The sequence below is a fragment of the Rhinoderma darwinii genome, chromosome 5 (genome assembly GCF_050947455.1).
Source record: "Rhinoderma darwinii isolate aRhiDar2 chromosome 5, aRhiDar2.hap1, whole genome shotgun sequence".
Classification (NCBI taxonomy): Eukaryota; Metazoa; Chordata; class Amphibia; order Anura; family Rhinodermatidae; genus Rhinoderma; species Rhinoderma darwinii.
Window position 1 is genome coordinate 337,409,729 of NC_134691.1, and position 24,447 is coordinate 337,434,175.

General features: G+C 45.6%; 1 protein-coding gene across 2 annotated transcripts; it reads left to right on the top strand.

The window, feature by feature from the left end:
- Positions 1-488: 488 nt before the first annotated feature.
- Positions 489-23,979, top strand: TSPAN13 (tetraspanin 13). Of its 2 annotated transcripts, none has more exons than XM_075827774.1 (6): positions 489-711; positions 13,395-13,562; positions 15,737-15,817; positions 17,884-17,997; positions 18,909-19,019; positions 19,224-20,379. In XM_075827774.1, the coding sequence occupies exons 1-6, from the start codon at positions 649-651 to the stop codon at positions 19,224-19,226; spliced, it is 540 nt and encodes a 179-aa protein (XP_075683889.1). In that variant the 5' UTR covers positions 489-648; the 3' UTR covers positions 19,227-20,379. The 2 variants fall into 2 exon arrangements, with proteins under 2 accessions (XP_075683889.1, XP_075683888.1); XM_075827773.1 differs by lacking the exon at positions 19,224-20,379 and adding an exon at positions 20,435-23,979 and having other exon boundaries at positions 490-711.
- Positions 23,980-24,447: the final 468 nt, after the last annotated feature.

Consider the following 24,447-nt stretch of genomic DNA (forward strand, 5'->3'; position numbering starts at 1 on the left):
ACCAAATGTAGGTTAGCAAAAAGTAGAGGACAGATGTAAGGAAGAATGACTGCGGGATCCGACTACACTGGGTTGGTTTGTAGTCTGTTACCGTGGTGACACGTAAATCTGCATAGAAGCTGTACACACAAGACGATAGAAGATTTTTCGATAATTTATTTGAATTTAGATGCAATGGAGCAATAAAAAAAAAAATGATCGCAAAGGGACATGTACCCTTATTAGATGCTCCTAGAAAAATAAACCAGCAGCCCCCTAATCTCCTTGTTGTATTCCTTAGGACACCAAATACATTCCCTCTAATTTCAAGTAAGTCCCAGCGTGGTAAACGAAAACTCTAGCAGACAGGTGAGAGCTCTGCTCAGGAAAGGGTTAACCTATTGGATTACATTGTAACAAGTCATTCACTATCAGCAGAGGCAGCATTCCCAGTGCCGGCCGCCAGAGGGCGCTCATCCGCCTGCTCTTATCATAGGTCTATATGTAAGAGAGAGAAGCACCCTCCTCCTTTATTCTCCACCTAAGACAAGAGGTGGGGAGACATTGGTCACAGCTGTCGCATCCCTCAGCTCCTCAGACCCTCACCTCCCCTCCTGCCTGGCCCAGGACCTCACCACAGAGGGAGCCTGAAACTTACAAGCAGCCAACATGGTGTGTGGGGGCTTCACCTGCTCCAAGAACTCCTTATGTGTCCTCAACCTGCTGTATATTGTAAGTATTGGGGTCACCTGTCTCTCATGATCACTATATATATAGGTAATGGGGGGGAGGGGGGGTCACTGCACCAGGGCTCCCCTCCTGCACCTGCCAATCTCCCATTCATCAGCTGCTGGGGAAAGTTCCAGCCCTCTCTGCCTGCCTGGATTGGGTTGCATCAGAATCAGGGAGGCAGATCAATATCCTGCCTGATGAACAGGATTTTCTTACCAGACTGGTATTTTTAGATCTGCATTGCCCAGAGCCCTGGTGCAGGAGATGGGGCTCCTCTTATGTTTCATTATATATATATATCTCATCTACTGCATCATTACCTTGCCCCAGGCACACACTATATAATAGGAGGCTTTATTTACCAGTGTTTATATTTATTGTTTTTATTTGATACATTGTATCCATTGCAGCATATCTGTTGTTTTTATTAATACTTCCACTGAGATGGGTGTACGACCTACGCCTGCCCGCCTCTACTGCTGAAGGGGGCACTATATAGATGACCTGGCACCTGAGGCATGTAGGGAGCTGTTATTTGGTCATTGTATGTTGGCATTGTGTGGCACTTTGGCACTGTACAGTGTTATTTTTGCAGTGTATGGTGGCGCTGTTATTAGGGCACCTTACTGCATAGCGCTTAAAGGTAGGCACTATATACACTGTATGACAACACAGCTTGTGGGTAGTGGGGCCAACATAAGCTACCGCGCAGGGCCTATCGTACCCGATTTAACATAAGACCAGCCCAACTCACATGGTTCAATGTCTTAGAAATGGAGTTCCGTCTTAAGGCCTCGTGCTCATGACTGTATGGATCTGTATTGCAGCACCCGTAGAAACCTCTGAGCCCATAGTGTATGTCCGTACACTCCATCTCATGCGTGCTATGGAGACATTGCTTCTAGAGGAGACTATGGTCATGTATGGTGGCACCATACAGCGGCACAGAGTGCTTTAAGCCTGATGATACGGACTCCACCTGCCGCCATAAATGCCTTTAGCACATGGCTTTGACTGAGGGTCTGCCTGAAATTAGAATAAAACATCTTTTTTTTTTTTCTCCTGAGACAGCGCCACCCTTCTCCACTGGCTGTGTTTGGTATTGCAGTACTCACTTGGATGAGGCCTCGCTGCAATGCCACACACAACCTATAGCGGTGCTATTTCTGGGGGAGGGTGGGGTGGCAGGGCTGTCAATGTTACATATATCTTCTGTATACACGCATACATAGGCCCCTATAGATATATCTCATGTTTCCTATCCATATAGCAGACGGTATGGTCTACACATATGGAAACAACTCCCATTGGCTAAAAGGGCTCCCTGAATGGGCACCGCGTTTGCACATCGCATCAATTACGTTTCTGCCCCTTCATAGTTTAGCGTTATTAGGCCTTTCCATAGGGGTCTGTTCTGCCCGGTTCCCTGTAGATTCATTATCAGGTGTCACAATCCCCCCTCTCTCTTGCACCCTGTGATTTTGAGCCCTTGCTCTGGCATCGGCTGTGATGTAGCAGAGTGGGGTGGGTTGTATTTCACCTGAATAATTGAGCACAGTCGGCAGTTTCCTCGTCTCGTGTCTCCTTAGTTTCTTGCTCCAGTTTGAGAAGTAGAATTACGGAATAGTTCTAGAGATGTCAATATCGTATATTCTATATATCCGCACTGGCGGTATTCTTCCCATACTGGTTATGTTACAATTTGTTATTAACCAATTTATTTCCTTGGGGATAAGCGGCACCTGAGTGCCTACCAGCCACTTCTCTCCTCACGCTCTTTTCAGGTGACAGATCAATGCTGACATCTTTTATTATTTTGTGTAGTGTATTAAAATCTGTTGCAGCACGGAAACCATCAGCAAGCAGGTTAGCTGCTGCTGCTGATGGGTGTTATTATGGCACGTTACCACAACAGGACACCATTATACACTTTCAGGGGAGACCTTAGTGATCTCACAGGGCGCACTGGCCCCTCCCCCGCTGAAAGAGGCGCTATTGATGGCCTGGCACCCGATGTTTGCAACCACAATAGATCTTAATATAAATTGTATATACTTTATATCACTATTATCAGGTTACTATGTATGGAGCTGTTATGTAGGCACTCTAAGTTGGTATTATTTCAGCACTGTATGGCATTACATTGTGTGGCACTGTGTCTTCCACCAATTTGGGCACATTGCGTATATTCTTGTGATGGTGGCACTGTATACCATTGTTCTTTAGACCACTGTATGGAAGTGTTATGTGGCCATACGTGGTACTATTGTATGGCCACTATATGGCGCTTATATTGAGGCATTGTATGATATAAGTCCGGCTCTGTGCACTTTGAGTACTAAATATAGCCAAAATAAGAACAAACTGATCCGTCAACAGCAGCTTGCTGATGGTTTCCAGATAACATGCACTGCACAGACTGAAAAAAACCCAGCAAAAGGGTCATGGTGATATATTACAAAGATTCTGCCTTTTATATTTGCTGCCAAAATGAAAGGCATCGCACCACTTGGAGTGTAAATATTTCTGGTTGGGGGGGGGGGGGACAGGGACATAATTGCTTTGTGTTTAGTCGCTGACTAAATGCAATGGTGCTGCCCGCCTCTATAACTAAAAAGTTCCTAGCGATGGATTCCTATGATAGAGGTACAGTATATGTTATGGAATTGCTGTTCGAGCAATTGTCCGATATATTGGTATAGCATCCGCAATAGTGAACTTACATTTTGTGCTGGCACGTCATAGGGCAATAAGATAGATATAATCTCCTAATTACGAGTCGGCAGGGTGACATGTGGCAGGGCTGTGACTCAGGCTTATTTGCTCAGAAGGAGGAGGGGGGGGGGTGGGCTATTGCAATTATTTGCTTTGCCATCACGTCTTGCTTTTTTGGGTTACCTGTAATAGTCCTCCTGCAAAATGTGTGCAGTCCCCTCTGTACCCTGCCAGGCTGAGGACCCGTCCGTCTTGTTTGGTGACATTGCTGCAATACCTGTCGTGATCAAGAAGTCGGTTATAAGACTAGTGCGAATGAATACTCATCCCTGCTCAGTTCCTCCTATAACCATTTATATTACAGACCACTTCTTCCCAGATCCAGGAGCGTACTGCAGCCATTTTTAGCAGCTGTGGAGCTACCATATAGTCACAGAGTCACCCAGGCTTCATAGAAATGCAGAGGCCCTGCTCTCCCCTTCCATCTCCTACATTGTGGCTCCTCCTGTTCAGGTTTTACTTTGAATTCCATGTAGTTCCTGATATATATCAGCCTGAGCCATCATGCTCCCACCCTCCATGTTATTACTTAGCTTTTTTCCCACCATTTTGGAGCGCTACAGCATAGGGGATATCATCCAGCTTTCCCATACCCCTGAATGACAAATCTGTCTAAGCCCTGCCTTAAAATGCCCCAGAAACGGCTATTCTAGGGTACATACCTGCCCCTTTGATGTCCAGAGGCATAATTTGGGAGGTACGGCTCTAAAAGAACCGGTTCTTCAGAGATCATTTAGCCAATGGCTAGGAAACTGATGACTATCTGTAGCCTTGTATAAGCCAGGAGGCAAGAACCTAACCATTCAAGAACTGGAGTAGTGAGTTTGCCCACAGAGTTCGTTAATACACCTAATTGTGTTGCCTGGGATACCGTTGGTTTTATAGTGCAGCACAGAGTATTTCAGGACAGGAAAGTGCTGATGTTGTGGGGCACATAACATTAACCTGTTTGGCCATGTGATGGTTAGTGAGGACAGGGCTGCATGTGACAGCATGTGAAATGACAGCAGCACAGAGTATTTCAGGAGAGGGAAGTGCTGCTTTTGTATCAGGTCACAGACTGAAAGTTACATAATGGAAGGATCGGGATCTCCATGACTGCCGGAGCGTAGGAGAAGCCTGAAAACTTGGAGGACCAAGAGAGACCCCATAACTGCTACTATTACCCTTGTAGTGGGGTCACTGGGGCAATTCTATTCTAGTTGTCTTCTAGGAATCCTGTCTCTGGAAAAGTTGAGTGGAAACTAATATTGGCTTCATTACAGCCCCCACAAGGCCTGTCATCCAGCTTTCCAAGAGTCCTGCATGACAGATCTGCCTTAAAATGTAGTGATATGTGATCAGGGGATATATCAAGGTTAAACTAGGTAGATCAGTGCATTGGGAAACACTGAGCGGTAGCCCACTCCCCCCCCCCCCCCCCCTGTGCGGGCTGTAGTTTCAGCCATATATCTCCCAGCTTTTCTAGGATCGGAGAAATGGCTGAATAAATATTTACTGGGGATAATATTGCTTGTCCTCGCACTTGTTCTGACTCTTCATTTGTGTCGCGTGTTTTATGATCCTGTAATTGTTGTGTATCGTTAGTCATAGTTTGTATCTAGATTTGTATACAGTAAAGTGAGTGTCAGAAAGTAAAACTGCTTTATAGGATATGGCATGGGAGCGGCCTGTCATATGACTGCTGATCCATCCGCTAATAATGTCTGTCATGTGACACTGTGCAGCGTGGAATGTTAGTGTGCAAGATAAATAATGGTGTAAAACGTATAAACTGCCGTATGTTGTGTGTGTGTGCGCTGCCGTATATTGTGTGGGCGCTGCCGTATGTTGTGTGTGTGTGTGTGCGCTGCCGTATATTGTGTGTGCGCTGCCGTATATTGTGTGTGCGCTGCCGTATATTGTGTGTGTGCGCTGCCGTATATTGTGTGGGCGCTGCCGTATATTGTGTGTGTGCGCGCGCTGCCGTATAGCTTATGGGAGCTGTTCTTGCTGGTAATATAATTTGTATGGAAATTAATTTATTGGATGGGCACTGCGGTGGCGTATACCATTGGATGGGCACTGCGGTGGCGTACACTATTGTATGGGCACTGCGGTGGCGTACACCATTGGATGGGCACTGCGGTGGCGTACACCATTGGATGGGCACTGCGGTGGCGTACACCATTGGATGGGCACTGCGGTGGCGTACACCATTGGATGGGCACTGCGGTGGCGTACACTATTGTATGGTCACTGCGGTGGCGTACACCATTGGATGGGCACTGCGGTGGCGTACACCATTGGATGGGCACTGCGGTGGCGTACACCATTGGATGGGCACTGCGGTGGCGTACACCATTGGATGGGCACTGCGGTGGCGTACACCATTGGATGGGCACTGCGGTGGCGTACACTATTGTATGGTCACTGCGGTGGCGTACACCATTGGATGGGCACTGCGGTGGCGTACACCATTGGATGGGCACTGCGGTGGCGTACACCATTGGATGGGCACTGCGGTGGCGTACACCATTGGATGGGCACTGCGGTGGCGTACACCATTGGATGGGCACTGCGGTGGCGTACACCATTGGATGGGCACTGCGGTGGCGTACACCATTGGATGGGCACTGCGGTGGCGTACACCATTGGATGGGCACTGCGGTGGCGTACACCATTGGATGGGCACTGCGGTGGCGTACACCATTGGATGGGCACTGCGGTGGCGTACACCATTGGATGGGCACTGGGGTGGCGTACACCATTGGATGGGCACTGGGGTGGCGTACACCATTGGATGGGCACTGCGGTGGCGTACACCATTGGATGGGCACTGCGGTGGCGTACACCATTGGATGGGCACTGCGATGGCGTACACCATTGGATGGGCACTGCGGTGGCGTACACCATTGGATGGGCACTGCGGTGGCGTACACTATTGGATGGGCACTGCGGTGGCGTACACTATTGGATGGGCACTGCGGTGGCGTACACTATTGGATGGGCACTGCGGTGGCGTACACTATTGGATGGGCACTGCGGTGGCGTACACTATTGGATGGGCACTGCGGTGGCGTACACTATTGGATGGGCACTGCGGTGGCGTACACTATTGGATGGGCACTGCGGTGGCGTACACCATTGGATGGGCACTGCGGTGGCGTACACTATTGTATGGTCACTGCGGGGGCGTACACCATTGGATGGGCACTGCGGTGGCGTACACTATTGGATGGGCACTGCGGTGGCGTACACCATTGGATGGGCACTGGGGTGAGCACGTTAAAGCTATTATATGAACACCAATATGTGTCCGGTATTATTGTATGTCCTGATATATTGCTTACTCTGAGTGGGCATTGCTGGGGTTGACACTATTGTGTGGGCACTGATAGGGTTGGCGCTATGACTTTAAGAAATAGGAGCCGCTCTGTTGATGAGGAGGATTTCTGGCCACTTGTGTGCGGTCACCTGTCCTGTGACACATGGAAAAATACCAGCGCCCAAGACATCTGATCACCAGGAGGAAACGGTAAGCCTCATCCTGTAACGCTGCCACGCCGTGTGATGACAGCCTGGTGACATCTCCGCAGCAGTCACGGTGCTCCGGTGTCATCACAGTTACGTCTTCACCGCTGGCACCTTCTTCATGGTGTGAAATCCGATTCTGACCTGATTTATGGTGTGACCCCATTTCTGGACGGATGTTGCAATCATTCTGATAACATGGGGAACATCTATCAAAGACAATGCACCGTGTATCGTATGGTGTGCGAAGTCAGAGGAAATGGCGCAAATTGTACTAATTGTTTTTAGGCATATTTCTCCTTATTGTATACATGTACACCAATAATATGTGCCATAAAATGGCGCATGACTTAATAAATTTGGCGCACTTTGATTTCTCTTAGCCACGCCTGTTTTTCTTTAAACTTTTAAAAACTGTCGAGATTGGCGTAAAGAGCGACTCATTTACTAAAATCGTCCTTCACTTTTTTACTTAAAAAAGTGGTGAATATTCAGGTCAGGTCCGATGGAAACGGTTCAAAGAGCAGAGATCACGGCACGCCACTCGCAGTGCGCCATTATTAATACATCTCCGTATTGCACATGGAACATTGGCTAACACCTGCAATTTATTGTCTTCCGTGTCGCCTGCGCTTCTGCTTTATGGCTGTTCTTCATTAGGGCACAACTATGATTGGTGACTCCAGCTTACTGCATTGTCTGTTGGAGTATGAGGTAGTCAGAAATTCACCTCCTGTCTCGGACTCAAGAGGCGGAGACTTCTGTTCTGTTCCTCCCCATGCTTTACACTGCAGCTCTGCCTTTTCAGGTTGGCTGCTGCAGAACTATAAGCACAAGCCCAGCAGGTAGTTAGTACATGGAGAGATAATTTATATGTCAGAAAGGACACAATGTTTTATAAACTACAAGTAACCCATCCCCCAGTGAGAGAAATCTTTTATAAGGTAACTGATGCACGTAGACTGAGGGGGAGGGGCCTCAAGGAGGAGGAGGAGCCTGGTTGCTATGGGTGATTCTAGTATCTGTGTGGTGATGCAGTATTTTGGTTGGTATGCCTATCACCAGCATATAAATGGTGACGTTCTAATGATATGGATGACTCCAGCATCTCTATGGTGTCTATGGATAACTCCAGTGTCTCTATGGTGGCAGTCTTGTTACTATGGATGACTTCAGGATCTCTAAGGAGTCAGTCTGGTTGCTATGGATGACTCCAGCGTCTCTATGGTGTCGGTCCGGTTGCTATGGATCACTCCAGCATCTCTATGGTGTCAGTCTGGTTGCTGTGGATTTTCTATGGTGACTTTCTCATTGCTATGGGATATCCGCATCTCTAAGGTGACGTTATGGCTGACTACAGCATCTCTTTAGTGGTGTGCTACTTGCTATGTGTGACACCAGCTTCACTGCGGCGACAGTCTGGTTTCTATGGGCGATGTTGCCATCTCTATGGTAACTGTCTGATTGCTGTAGGCGGTACCAGAATCTCTATGCTGTCAGTCCGGTTGCTATGGGTGATGCCAGCATCTCTATGGTGGCAGACTGGTTACTATGGATGACTCCAGCATCTTTATGGTGGCAGACTGGTTACTATGGATGACTCCAGCATCTTTATGGTGGCAGACTGGTTACTATGGATGACTCCAGCATCTTTATGGTAGCAGACTGGTTGCTGTGGCATTTTATGGGGACTTTCTCATTGCTATTGGACCTTGGCATCTCTAAGGTGACTTTCTGGCTGACGGCAGCATCTCCACGGCGGTGTTCAACTTGCTATATGTGACACCAGCCTCTCTCTGGTTAGTCTGGTTGCTATGGGTCATGCTAATATCTCTATGGTAACTGGCTGATTGCTGTAGGGGATATTAGAATCTCTTTGGTCTTGGTCTGGTTTCTATGGATAACTCCAGCATCTGTATGGTGGCAGACTGGTTGCTATGGATGACTCCAGCCTTTCTCTGGTGACTTTCTCACTGCTATGGGACATCCGCATTTCTATGTTGACATTCTGGTTGTTATGGCGGACAACAGCATCTCTATGGGGCTTTCTACTTCCTACGTGTGACCCTATAATCCCTGTGGCGAAACATTCTGGTTGCTATGGGTGATGCTACCATCCATGCTGATTGCTGTAGGTGATACCAGAATCCTTATGGTGTCAAGTCTGGTTGCTATGAGCGATTCCAGCATCTCTATGGTGACGTTCTGGTCGCTATGCGTGATATAACAGCGTCTTGGCTAATAGGATATTTTTTTTTTATCAATACAATGATGATGGATGCGCTGGAGAATATTTCCAGCATCCTCCGTCCTTTTCCTCGTTTTTCTCCGCTCTGTTCCCATAATACCAGCATTGACATCACGCGGCCGGGCCTGCGGCGGCATCTGTGTGTGGATGTGCACGCAGTTGTTACCATGGAGACTGCTGGCACCATTCAGCCATTGTCAGTGCCCATGAAAGATTCAGTCAGCCATTCACAAGTAGCTTTGACAAGGGGTTAAGTAGCTGTGTCACATTTCACATGGTGAATGGAGGGATATTGTGGAGGGGGCACTGCGTGCGCGCTGGGCCTGGGAATGTATATCCCCCTGGATGGATTCCCAGTCTCTCTGTAATCTTTCATTCTTCGTTTGCCATCGCCGCTCCCAAAGAGAATATCACACAGCTTTTCCAGACTCCTGAATGACAAGTCTGTCTATTCATGTACCCCCTTCCCTTTATATCACTGCAGAACTGGGAACATTCGCCATTCAGGAGTTTGGAATAGCCGGTAGCCATAACTTTAGCAGCCATATTGCCATTACTGCCCCCCAGATGGCTGTTTTTATTTTTTATAATGTAAGTAGTGCCACACCTGTCTACAGGTTGTGTTTGGTATTGCAGCTCAGTCGCATTCACTTCAATGGAGCTCATCTGCAATACCAGACACAACCCCTGGACCAGTATGGCGCGGTTTCCGGAAGAAATCCGCTATTTTATTCCAACGCTATACAACCCCTGTAAACCGTGCGCAATTCTTTCCTTGCATATGCCCACTTACACAAATAGGACGTAGTATGTGCCATTCAGGACTCTTAGAAAGCCGGGTGATGAGCAACGGGTAATGACAATCTCATTAATTGTCACCCAGCTTTCCTAGACTCCTAAATGGTAAATCACAAGTTCTATGGCCATTACATCTCTTCCGGGATTTATCACTCTGCTTTCTTAGAGCCCTGAACAGCAAATGTAACTAGTAATGTTACGACCCCTGCTCTCATGGCAAATTTGCCATTCAGGACCCATGGAAAGCAGAGTGACAGAGAATGGGTGAACGAGACCTTGGTTGTCACCCAGCTTTCCCTGGCACAGATCTCTTGCTCTTTTATCCCGCGTGAAGGAAACCTCTGTAAGGAATTTGGCTTTTGCAGCAGATCCGGATTTTGTGAGTGAGGCCGGAGATTAAGCTGCTGCAGTAAAACGCTTCGAGCCGAGTCGCTGTAATTCCGGCTTCAGACGCAAATGTCTATTGTCCTTGAATGAATACATGACGGAGTGACAGAAATGACCTGGCTCATCCTATTTCGGGGTGTATTTCACTTTAAAGAAAAGTTTTTGTACTATCGTCCTTCTATCTGGCCATAGACGGTATGATTTTCCCTGATTTTTAATATCCGGCAGATATTTACCACCGTGGATCCCTAACCATAAAGTAAGACTCTACTGCTGCGAGACATTTCACAGTTAAAGGGGCATTTCTATGTCAGACATTTATGTCTAGTAGGTGCAGATCCAACCTCTGAGGCCCACACCTATGTAGAGAACAAGGGTACCCTGACCCCCCCCCCCCCCACACTGCCTGGTGCAAGTGCGCTCGGCTGTTTCCATTACCCCCACAGAAGTGAATGGAGATGTGAACAGCCACCTCCCTATTCATTCTCCGCCCGGATGCAGCGGCCGCCTCCCCAGGTAGAACTCTCTCAAGGTCCCATCTCTATCCCCTGACCCCCAGACGGAAAGTGAATGGAGATGTAGCCGTACACATCTCAAGTCACTTCTTTGGGTACGGAAACAGCTGAACACGCGTGTTACCTCTCCATTTACTCTGTCTGGATGCGGTGGCCACATCACCAGGCCAAACAGGTCGGGGGACCCCCGCTCTCTAGTTAAACATTTATGGCCTGTCCACAGAATACCTAAGGTGGGAATACCCCTTTAAAATCTACATAAACAAGTTGAATAACTTGTAGATCTTTTCCTTTCCTCCTCTTGTACTGATTTTGAGCTTTGTCATATTATTCTCCATTCACACCCAAAGAGAGAGAGAGAGAGAGAGAGAGTACAAATTCTGCGGGTGGTTCCTTTTCGGAAATGGGAAGGGGTTTATCTGAACATTAAACGTGGGTGTCACCTGAGCGCCCATAATGCACTGCTCTCTAACAGGAAACCAGTGAATTCTGAAGTTCGCTTTATGTGTAAACGGAGAATAAACATTTATATAGTTAAAATACAGACAAAGATAAGTAAAGCAATGGATTTGAAAAGATAATCAAAATTTTATGTCGCTGTAAAGGATGTTTATACTTTTTTTAACCAATTTTTTTCTATTGCTCCAATGCCTCTAAAAGGAAGAAATCCTGCAAATAGCCTTGATTAAAAATCTACTGCTTTATGTTTACAGCTCCTATGCAAAACTATGTGCAGACTACAACCAAATCCTGTGTAATCTGACCCTGCAGTCATTTGTTACCCCTGCCCCCTCTTTTAATGTATGAAGAATAGAGGGTGGAGTAACATGACTACAGGATCAGACTACACAGGGTTTGTAGTCTGTTACCATGGAGACACAAAGGTCTGTACAAAATCTGTAGGCAGAAAGCAGTAGATTTGTAATCAAGACTATTTACAAAGTTGCTTACGTTTTGGTGCTACGGTATATAGTATTTTCCTGCCCTGTTGTAGCAGTAGGATTGTTATTGAGACGTCTTATCTGGTCTAGTTCGGGCTCTTTCTTCTATTCTGTACCAGAGGAAGAGCTGGAAATGTCTGTAGGGAGAGGACATCCTCTTCAGCCATATAATGTGCCCCATTAATCCATCATCGGGCTCCAAACCAGACCAGGAAACGAATGGGATTTTACTTTCTTGATTCATATGAGGAAACGCTCCACACAGATGTAGCAGAGCTGAACGTGTCATTGAAGTCTTTGGTATTTCGTTGTTTGTGCATCTGTAAAAGGATTTTCCGGTTTTGTGTAAATAAATCGTAATCATTGTATAATGGAAAGTTCTGGAACGGGACCCCAATATATGACCCAACGCCTCAATATAATGTCACATTCACAGAGGTCCAAGAGGCTGAAATACAGGGAGCGGGATGAATGCATATAGCACCCCATATCTCAGCTTCCTGTACAACTGTGAATGTGACGTGGATGGGGAGATTCGGGTTATCTACAGTCATAACTAGGTTTTCACGGAACTTATTATAATGTGTGGTCGCGCTGTCCTCTACTGTAGAGAGCCATAGATTTTTATTGACTCTCGAATTAACTATTTACCTAGATAAGTGGGGAAACATCTATCTATCTATCTATCTATCTATCTATCTATCTATCTATCTATCTATCTATCTATCTATCTATCTATCTATCTATCTATCTATCTATCTATCTATCTATCTATCTATCTATCTATCTATCTATCTATCTATCTATCTATCTATCTATCTATCTATCTATCTATCTATCTATCTATCTCATATCTATCTATCTATCTCATATCTATCTATCTATCTCATATCTATCTATCTATCTCATATCTATCTATCTATCTCATATCTATCTATCTATCTCATATCTATCTATCTATCTCATATCTATCTATCTATCTCATATCTATCTATCTCATATCTATCTATCTCATATCTATCTATCTCATATCTATCTATCTCATATCTATCTATCTCATATCTATCTATCTATCTATCTATCCTATCCTCATATCATAGTGCTGCAAAACTAGGCAGATTGCCATTCTGTTCTCAGGAAAAGCTGGGTGCCCTCTTCTGTCATTAAAAATTCTGTCCAGCCATTTCCTTGTTGTTTTTGTTTCTGGGAAAGCTGACGTCCAACCAACCGTTCCAGCTGACACAAGGGTTGTCACCCAGCTTTTCCATACTCCTGAATGGCAGACATGCATGTGTATGCAGGAGGGATGTTAGATTAGTACCACTAGATTTGCCGTACAGGACTGCTGGATGGGAGATTTAGTGCCCACCTTATCTGTCGTCACCCAGCTTTCCCAGAAACAGATGTAACTATGAAAAGGCTGGATAGAGATTTTTAACAACTGGAAGGAAGATACATTTATTATTTACTGAGGATCGCCGATAACTTTTCTCCCCTCTTTTCTAGATGGTCAGCCTCCTGCTGATCGGCATTGCCGCCTGGGGGATCGGATTTGGTCTCATCTCCAGTCTGCGGGTGGTCGGAGTTGCCGTCGCAGTCGGGATCCTCCTGTTCCTCATTGCTCTGGTCGGGTTAATTGGAGCCATTAAACATCACCAGGTCTTATTGTTCTTTGTATCCTTTTACTCATGTAGATTTCGCCATTTTTCGGTTTCGTAACACGTGTAAACTTTATAACGTCATTATCTATAATATCTGCCATGTCCGTGTCATACGAAGATCTGCAACAAGTTGTCAACCGAAGTCCTAACGTTACACGCGATTTTCAGTTACATAATTGCGCTGCGGGAAAATCACCTTTGAAACTTGGATCCAAACCAAAACAGAGTTTGTCGGATTGTACCCATCATGTTCTATGTGAGGAGAGACGCTGGGGAATTCTGAGGGACTGCCATAGGGCCCAGAGCATTTAGGGGGCCCACAGACAAACTGCATCATTATATACAGAAGTCCTGCTTCCCGTCACCTGTGTTAAATGATGACTACTTGCATCGGCCACTAGTGGGAGCTCCATGCATACCGATTCATACAGCTTGTATTGCGTTCAATGGGAGCTGTATAACCCTGATTGCTGTGAGCTCCCTCTAGTGGTGGCTGCAAGAAGCTCTAATTTTATCATTTCACTTCATTTGAAAGTAAGGTAAGCAGAGGATTTGGAGCTCTGTAACAGACAAATAGAGCTCAGACCCCTATAAAGACACATGGTCCGGTTTCTCAGGCTTCAGACACCTGGGAAAACAGAAGTCCTACTGTCAAAATTCCAAGCTGGTCTCTTGCCCTCAGGTGTGACTACAAGGCAGGAGGGACATTATTTCAATAGTGACGTCATGTCACATAGCGGCGGCAGTTATAGGGGTGTTATATACCTCTGTTATTAGCTGGGACTTAACTATTGACATGGCATCACTGCGGCCTAGTCATCAAACTGGAAGATTTTCTAGACTGGATACAATTGTAACAAACGCTCAGCTGTGAGAAGTATGAGGTCTGTAGAGGTTTTTAGCCTCTAGATGTAAATCACAATGTTCCTATTCGCTGACAGCAATCGGAGATCCTGCAGGTGGTGAGAAATTGAAACATGAAGTATATTGGTAAGTTGCAGAGCTTTTTACTTGCTGTCCATACACCAGGAGGAGCGCTGTACCACGCAGTCCGCGGTGTGCGGCGGTGCAGTCGTGCTGTGTAGATATTGTTACACGCGCAGACGATATCTGATACGATGAACGTCTTGCCGGAGGTCCCAGTGCGGCGCTTGAGAATACAAGTGACTGGTTACAATGTATAATGCAGCGTGTTGTAACCGGCCCCGGGCTGTCTGAGCGTGAGGTGTGGCCCTGAGTCACCTCGTCATTTCATGGCCGTGTTTGGTTAGTGGGAGCAGCTGCAGGTACAATGCACACAGGACTGGATACCGGGAGATCTATCCAGGAACACAGTCCGTCCTCTGATACATGAGAGAGGTTATTGTATTCAGCATAGAGCTAGAGGAGGGGTGCCAGTGGTGGTATTAGGGGGACAAGTAAATAGACAAGCAGGTGGTGGTGACCGTATCGGGTGAGACGTAAACAGACCAGTAGGTAGCGGTAGTGGTATTAGGGTGAGATGTAATTAGACCAGCAGGTAGCGGTAGTGGTATTAGGGTGAGCTGTAATTAGACCAGCAGGTGGCGGTGGTGGTATTAGGGTGAGATGTAATTAGACCAGCAGGTGGCGGTGGTGGTATTAGGGTGAGATGTAATTAGACCAGCAGGTGGCGGTGGTATTGGGGTGAGATGTAATTAGACCAGCAGGTAGCGGTAGTGGTATTAGGGTGAGCTGTAATTAGACCAGCAGGTGGCGGTGGTGGTATTAGGGTGAGATGTAATTAGACCAGCAGGTGGCGGTGGTGGTATTAGGGTGAGATGTAATTAGACCAGCTGGTGGCGGTGGTGGTATTAGGGTGAGATGTAATTAGACCAGCAGGTGGTGGTGGTATTGGGGTGAGATGTAATTAGACCAGTAGATGGCGGTGGTGGTCAATTTTGGAGCCTCATTTGCAGCCTCCAGATCCACAGAAAGCCTTTGTGTTGGACTGTGGTGCACACTTTATGGGTATAGGGCTCCGTGCACACAGGGTTTAATCCCCTACAAATTATCCATGGATTCAAAACGTGCAATGATTCGAGATTTTGTGCTAGGGCCCGGTAGCTGCGCGCTATGCCTCTGGCAACACAAGTAATGGAATGAAATTTCACGGTAGAGATACGCGAATCACGGAAATATTGTACATCCTTAACTTGTTTCCTCCAGTACATGATCATCCTCTTCTTGGTGTTTGTCGTTCAGTTCTCGGTGTCTTGCGCTTCCCTGGCGTTAAACCGTGAACAACAGGTATTTATATCTCATTATCCTATTAAAATGTGAATATATATATATAATATATACACACACACACACACACACACACACACACACACACACACACACGTGTGCCAGTTCTGTAACAGAGGGATCCATCGCAACTACCTAAAGGTCTGATGGATGCGGCGCCCACCTTTAGCACCCGCACCTAAGTCGAGAACGGGGGGGTCCCTCGACTCCCATCTCACCTGGTCAGGTGAAGCTGCGTCCAGGCGGAGAATGAATGGAGAGGAGTCCGTGGCTATGCTTTCTGTTCTCCCGTAGAAGTGATCTGCTATATGTCTGTGATGGGAATACCACTTTGAAAATTGGTTTTGTAAACTCGACAACTCTTTAAATACCTGATTTATGAAATTCTGAGTTGGGGTCTACATCCAGGACCCTTGTCTAATGGCCAAAGCGAAGTCTACAAAGAGCATCTCTCTGGAGGACCCCACAAGTCTCGAAATTACACAGATTTCAATGAGAACGGTGTAATGCTTAGTTTCCCCTGTGGTGGCGCTTCAGGGAAATTGTACACTCATTAATAGGTTCCTCGATCGATTATAACTGATCGCTGGAGGTCACCGTAGCGGGATGACACTATCTGTTCAGTTTATCATAGGGGAACCTTTTCAATAAATAATTAAAAAGGGATTTTCCAAAGCCGACAATTCTTAAAGATTCTGCCTACTAAAAAAAACCCTTACGGGAGATGTAGTCTGTGGTGTTACACGGGGCCTATTGAAAACAATGTATTCGTGGTTAAGAACCATCCGGTGCGTAAAGTGGTTTTTCGATAAACCTATTGATGACCTATCTGTGGTATAGGCCGTTAATGTGTGATTGGTGGGGGTCCGGCCCCTTGGACCCACACTGATCAGCAGAACGTAGGGGCCACACAACTCAATGGAGTGATGGGGTTTAGCTGCATTACCAGGCACCGCCGCAGATACTGACCAACCGCTGTACCCGGATAAACATAGAAGGGGCCACAATGCTGCAGAGAGCCCCACAGCACCTTTAGGCTTCTCAGTAGGAGTCTCAGGGGTCAGACCCCCTCGGTCCGTTTTCATACTACGCCTGATCAAACATGGTGTCCAGCAGATCTGCACGCTACGTAGTGTTTACCTTTGTCTCTAGCTCCCCCTGCAGCAGAAGTAAAGCATAGCAGTTCCCCCACGGTTAACCATGGATTCATCTGTATAAGGCAGATTGGGGAACACCCAAAAAAAATAGGAATATAAATTGACTAGGCCCCTAAACTAATTCAGACCAGACCCCAAAAACATTTAAAGACCATTTTTATAGATTGATTCAGACCTGAGATCACTAAATTCATTTAGACCCCAAAAAATTTAGATCCCAGACCGGACCCCTAAATTTAATTCAGACCCCCAAGACCAAAAATAAATAATTATATTTATACTTACCATTCCCGAGTCCTCTTCACTTCCAGGCGCTGGCCAGTGTCAGGACCTTGTGTGCTGGATGGCAGTAGTACCGCCACTTATGTCGTGAGACCCACCCTACTCCAATGCATCTATGACGGCAGGACTGTGGGGTCCAGGCAACTGGTCCCAATCGCTGCAGAATCCTTGTCTTGGTGGGACCCGGGTTGGAGGGGACTGATGTAACGTCTCATACACGGCAGAATAGAGGTAGAGCCACATGGACTCCATATGACGGAGCTGTAGGAACTCTCTCTGCCGCTGTATGGGGTCTCTGTACAGTAGACGTGTTCTCTCCTACAAGCAGTTCTTGTTTCTGTTGGATGTATATGAAATTGATGTCTTTGTATGGAATAATCGGAGGCATTCGGATATACAAGAAGGCCCTATAGACTTTTATAAACGCGGTATTACGGCTCCGTAAAACCTCCGAGTACGTCCCTGCGAGTCCCACCACAGCGTGAGTAATAGACCGGGCCTGGTCGGAGGACTCTGCCTTATTAGACCCAGGAGCCCTGTGTTGTGGACGATCCCTTTAAATCTGCGCATGGGGAGAATTCTGTCTTTTCACGAATACCGGATCTAGATTTTCCGTCTCTTCCGTAGGATCAGCTCCTGGAAGTCGGGTGGAACCACACCGCGACCGCGAGGTCCGACATCGAGAAAAACTTCAACTGCTGCGGATTTCATGTCTTTGATAAGAACGAGTCTTGTGATGCGGTAAGTGTTTGTATGCAGAGTGTTGCGCAATGTAAAGGAAACGTCTTAACCCCTTCACGTTCTATGATGCGAATATCCGTCATGGGAAATGAGATATATGTATGCCAATGTGACAGCAGGACCGAGCAGCTGAGCCTGCCCGATCACCCGCAGGAGGCCCAGATTGGAGATTTAACCCCTTAAATGCTATCTGATACCTCATATCTATAAAACTAAGGCCCTATAGCTACACCACTGGATAGAATTGGATACATTGTATTAACAGACATTATCAGACATGATCGGATTAGATACATGTCAGTATCACACATGATAGTCTTAGTTACGTGGCCTCAGCAGTTAGTATCCTTGTACTAATCCTCCGGGGCAAACGTAACTTTGCTTGGGGTCCCAAAAATGCCATGTCCTGAGGACGCAGATTCAAATGAACGTGGCAGCCGCCCTGGCACGGGGCCAAAAATCCAGGCCCCTGATGCTAGCGACGCCACTGGCGGCAGTCAATACTGCGACACCTATTGGGTGTTATCGAAGGCTATATACACAGCCAGTAATGCAGCGGCATTACTAGCACCAGGGGCAAGCGCCCTTCTACTTTTGCCCAGTGCCCCAGGTCTCTTGAAGTCGGCGATTTCGCCATTCAGTTGTTTCTACGCCAGTGACGCCCAAGTGTCACGAGAGTCTACCAACGCCTTGCAGTGTTTTGGAAACCGCCAATATTCTAGTACAAAACTTATGTTAAAAGTAACATTTAAATAAAGTTTAAAAAAGAAAAAGGCAGATTTGCCGTTTAGGAATCTGGGAAAGCTGGGTGAGCCCAGTGGGAGAGGTAATGGCGGCCATATTGGTTTCTCCAAATAATTTAGCAGGTAGATAATAATTTTAAGCATATATATTTTTTTTCTTCCTCCCAGGCTTGCTATGCATCTCACAACTGTCAAACATGTGGATATATCATTGAGGAGCATGCGGAGGACGTGCTGAGGGTGGTCGGAGGGATCGGCTTCTTCTTCAGCTTCACGGAGGTGGGTCCATTGAGGAATATGATCCGTTTTTAGATCGTCAGCTGTGATGTGTTCTTATTATAATAACTAATAATGCATGGTCCTAAACACAATTAATCCAGATCTCCAGGCTCCTCCCTCTTAGTAAGGCCCCTCCCTCTTATTAAGGCTCCTCCCCTTCACGCAGCAGTTACCTGATTTTTTTTATTATTTTTTTTCCACCAGTGACTTGTAATTTATTCTGTCCTTGTTGTAATGGGAATCATCTCCATGCACAGACTTCCTGCTGAGCTTGTACTGATACACAGTAGCCAAGGTAAAGAAGCAGAGCTGCAGTGTAAAGCATGGTGAATGTCCAGAGCATTAGCCTAAGCATCTGATGAAAGGTGTATATCATAAGACTGCCTCAGACTCCCTATACAACCTGCTACTAATGTGCTTCATCTACTACGGAGATCAGTCCTGTTGTGCTTTCAGTCCATTATCTGGAATTTTATTCGGGAGAATAGATCTTCTAAAAGAGATAGATCATAGTAGACGTCATGTGTTGTACTCCAGTCACATCCAGAGCTGCATTGGGGTATGTTCACAAGAGTTAGTAATGTGCTGCGTAGTCAAAAACCATGCGGCAAAACCACATGCGTTATTCCGGTGAGTTACCCGTTTTTCTATGTGATTTCTGCACGTTTTTAGCTTCATTCACCTGTAAAATCCGTGCGCTCAAAAAGCTCATAGGAACATCGCAGAAATTTGTGGCAGAAATCCTTGTGGTTTTGTTGACTGTGAGAAACACTACCAGCACGTGTGAACACGCTCTTAATTCTGCTGGCTGCCACTTGGAATCAGTCAGCGCTGTGCTGACAGACACACCCCTAAAATGCTACACCTTTCTTAAAGGGGTATGCCCATCTCAGGCATTTATGGCATATCTATAGGACATGTCATAAATGTCTGATAGGTGCCGGTCCCACCTCCGGGACCTGCACATATCTGAAAAACGGGTCTCCGCTGTTACCGCAGCTTTAAAAAATGTATGTAGAGAGCGGCATACATACACAGCCCCCTCTCCGTTCATTCTCCGCCTGGATGCAGGAGTCCCCTCTTCTCTAGATCGGTGCATGTCCCAGAGGGGGGACCCGCACCTCTCAGACACTCATGGCATGTTCTGTGGATGGGAATACCCCTTTAACCCTTTCGCTGCCTGCCAATTTTTACGCAAATAAAATGAATTCCAAAATTATTACATCCCCTTATCCAAATATGTTCTCAAATTAGACACCTGGCACGTTGTAAAAAGGACATCCAGCACTTTAAAATCATAGGCGCCTTCATGCAATTTTGTATCAAAGCGTAAAGTTGTTTTTAAAAAAATTCATAAAAATTCCCTCCTAAACTTTTTTTTTTTTTTTTTTTTATATATTTTTTTTATTTTCTAGATCCTTGGCGTTTGGTTGACTTACAGATACAGAAACCAGAAAGATCCACGGGCCAACCCCAGCGCGTTTCTTTGATTTGAAATCTCTTTTGTAAGACTTTTCCTCGTCACCTCGTCCGCTGGATTCTCTACAGCTCCTCTGATTGCTGTGGTTGGTTTTTTGAAGGACTTCTTTTTTTTTTTTTGTTTCTAAAAATAACAAAATCTAAGTCGAAAGCTCGGAGGAAAAAAATAAAAGTCCAAGGATAAAAAAAAAAAATAAGCCTTGGCATCCATGGAAACGCTTCAGAAACGAAGTCACCATGGGTAAAATAAAAATAGCAGTAGATTTGAAATATTGGTTAAAAATGATGCAGATTCTAGTTTATTTGGGATCAGTCGATCAGTGGGGGTGTGGCCACGTCCCTCATGCTTTACCTATTTTTATTTTTTTACATTTTTGGGGGTGGGGCTGTTGTTTTTTTCCACGATTCTAACATATTGGGACAAATCTTTCTAGATGGTAACCTACATTTCAAAGTGAAGGATCCTGCATATAATTTATATGGAATCGGCACTGTAAATAGATATGAACGGAACGGCGTATTGTGTAATTGGGTATTAAGACCTAAATTCACTGCAACAACTGCATATACATTATGTATATAGTATTACATAGCTTTACAGAATCCATGATTATTTCTCTTATTGTAGCCCCCGCTTGGTGTATTCCACAGGGGTTAAGAGTTCAGGTTGCCTAGAAAATACCTGACTTCCTATCTGGGTGACCACCATCTTCGTGCATGGATCTATGTGGTGGTCACAGGATGTTCCATATGCTATACACTGGACTGCCTCTACTTGGTATACAGACTTGTTTTTGGTCCCTCTTAGAGGCGCAACTATAGGGGTTGCAGTCACCCGGGTACCTGAGACGATCCAATAATTATTAGATGGGGGCCCTGGTACGTTTTGGCAGTCACGTTGCGCCTCTGGTCCTGCCCTACTGGAAGCAAAGGGACTGTATTATGTGTTCTCTGTGTACTGAGCGGGAGCATCACTGGATTTTATGGGACATTATTGTCTTTGCTACTGAAATTAAAGGTGTTCTTGATATTTTTGCATTTAAAATGTTTTCTTAGAAAAAAAAAATTGAATAAATTTGTATAAAAAAATGATAAAATTCCAATAAACCGGCACACAGGGGTCCAACCGAACCACTTACCTCTATATTTATACTTTTCCTAAGTCAACTTATACCATGCCTCCACCCCTGCTTAAAGGAACACTCCAGGCAAAATATATACAGTGTTATGTCAAGTGCAAGCCTAAGGGGGCGGAGCATGACACCAGTCCTGGTGTCATGCTCCGCCCCCTTAGGCCTGCACTAGGCATAACCGTGGGTCCTATAGGAGTCCTTACTTTACTATGTCTCAGAATAGGCAACTTGTGTCCGTCCAGCTCCCCTGCCGATCCCGACGACTAATTGAGTGCTCCCGAATCCACCTCTATGGGCTTAGAAATCCACCTTGCACTGATTCACTAGGGCCAGTACGTTTTAGAATAATATTTCTAGAAGGGCGCACTCGCTACTTTAGAGGGTATTGTCCCCTTCTTGAGGGGATCTCACAAGATTTATTTAAAGAGATGGCGACCATCTTTTACGGCCTCCCCTGTGGCGCAGGAGGTGAATAGAATAGGACGTGTTTTTGGGATGTTACTTTTTGTGTTGACTTGTTTTAATGTAATACTGTAACAATAAAACACTTTCTAATCTGTAGCAGCTTCTCGGGTTCCTATCGTTACATTGACCCCCCCTGACTTGACTCCATCGCAATCTACCGGTGTCGAATCCAGCAGTAGTGTCCTTGTAGGGGCGGACTGAGTTCTCTGAATGAACTATACGTTAAAGGGGTTGTCCAATATTAGGGCTTTTCCAGGAATAGCGCCACTCTTGTCCTCAGGTTGTGACTGGTACTGCAGCACAACCCCATTCAAGTAAATGGAGTAGAGCTGTAATACCTGACACAGACTGAAAACAAGAGTGGCAGTGTTTCTGGAAAAATTCAGACCCTTTTTTTCTAATCCTGGACTTCCCTATTAACAATTTTATATTTTAAGCTGGGCTCATCGGCTCTGTATTCTGCATCTCTCCCAATTTTTTTCTTGCGCTCCATACATTAAAATCGCAGGGGTGGGGGAAGGTGCATGGTCACCCTAGTCAGAGATGATAGTCATGTTAGATACTTTTCTCTTCCTTATGCCACCTCACGGCTGGCCTACATTACATCAATATTTTGCACCTAAAGATTGGCGCACACCATTAATAAATCTGGCGTATTTTGCGATAACTATCCGTTTTTTTTTTTTTTGCCCCTTTCAAAACTGTCAAGTGAGATGTAAAAATTGTCTAAAACACAAAATAAATTTTATATTTCATGTACCCGAGATTTTTTGTGCAATTTGAGACAGAATTCTGGCGCATTTTGCTTTGTAAATCTCCCCCAGTGTTTATAATGTAGCAGCCACGGATAATAGAATAATGGGAGATGGACGTGCAGTAATTGAGCGCAACCAACTCTGCTTCATGCCCGGTTGTTGAGCTGAGGTGGTGCGCAGCCTCTGAGTGGACTACTATAGTGATATATCGGACTGAAAATACTATTACTTTTTGTTTTCTTTTTTTAGAATCCAGTTGTATAAAAGATCTGGCGCATTTTCCTAAAATACTTGATAAAATTCTGATGCTTAATTTCTTTAGTACTGAGAATCATTCTCTTGTTTTTTCATGTACGTAGGCTGCCTGTTGCTGCCACTAGAGGGCGACCTGTATACAGCATTTTTTCACTTGTACAGATCACCCTCTAGTGGTGAGAACAGGCAGATACAAATGTGCGCAAACCTGTGTACTACGGAAATGGAGCTTCAGAAACTTAATAACTAAATTAGGAAATGTTCTCCAAATCCTTAACGCTGCTGTTTTTTTAGGACAAAAATGATAATGGAAGGTGCCCTTTAATACGTGAATAAAATTTGTGCCCCTCCTCTAATCATTAACATGGTACCCTAGATCTGTGGTTGTAAACGTCAATCCCATTATGGCCTTATAGCTGTAGACTGTCAGGGAATGCTGAGAGTTGTAGTTACACAATAGCTTGTGAGCCGGAGGTTGGGGACCGTTGTCCTGGGAGGTGCCGCAGCTGCCGACCCCTTGACTGGTATATAGTATCTGGTGCACGGTGAGTGCGATGGACCTTAAGACAGACGGGCAATGACAGGACATGTACAAGAGCCCTTGGTCAGTGGTTTGCTGCACAGCAATCAGTGAATGGAACACAAAGACTTCACAACTGCTGACTCCAGCCCCTCTCCTTTTATTCCGGCAGTATTTTTACGTTTCATGCACTAATATATTTTTTCGTCTGTCGACCTATTTGTTCCGCATCTTCACGTATCATTGTGGGTGTTCTGTCTGGTTTTAATGCTGTGAATTAAATTTTTTTGTTACAGAATTGATCTCTATTTGCACTGCAGAAATGATCGGCAAAAATAAAAAAATTAAATAAATCCATGCGTCACGTGTCGTCATTGCGGCAGGCGTACGTCCCCCTTACTCGTGATGCTTGTATATTGTGTCAATCATCATAGCATCCTTGTAAGTCGACCGTCATGGAGAGCTATGTTGTCTCTCAATTCCTCACCATGTTCAAGATCTCTGCTTACTGTCAGTGAATGGTACTAATTCAGAGGCTGAAAATTCATCCTGACATGAAGAAAACATTCAGCTGTGTAAACAGGACTAGGCCAGTTGTAGAAGAACGGCAGGCAGCGGATTTTCTGGCTCACGTAGGAGAAGGCGGTTACTTGGCCACTGTTCTGCTTAGAGTTGCTACCCAAGGGGTGGCTGAAAGCTTCCCTATTGCCCAAAATCAGTGTTGGGTGTAGAGTATGGGGCTACCTGACTGGGGGGTCCCTTCCTCGTGTGTGTGTGTATGTAGATAGATATATATATATACACACACACACACACAAAAG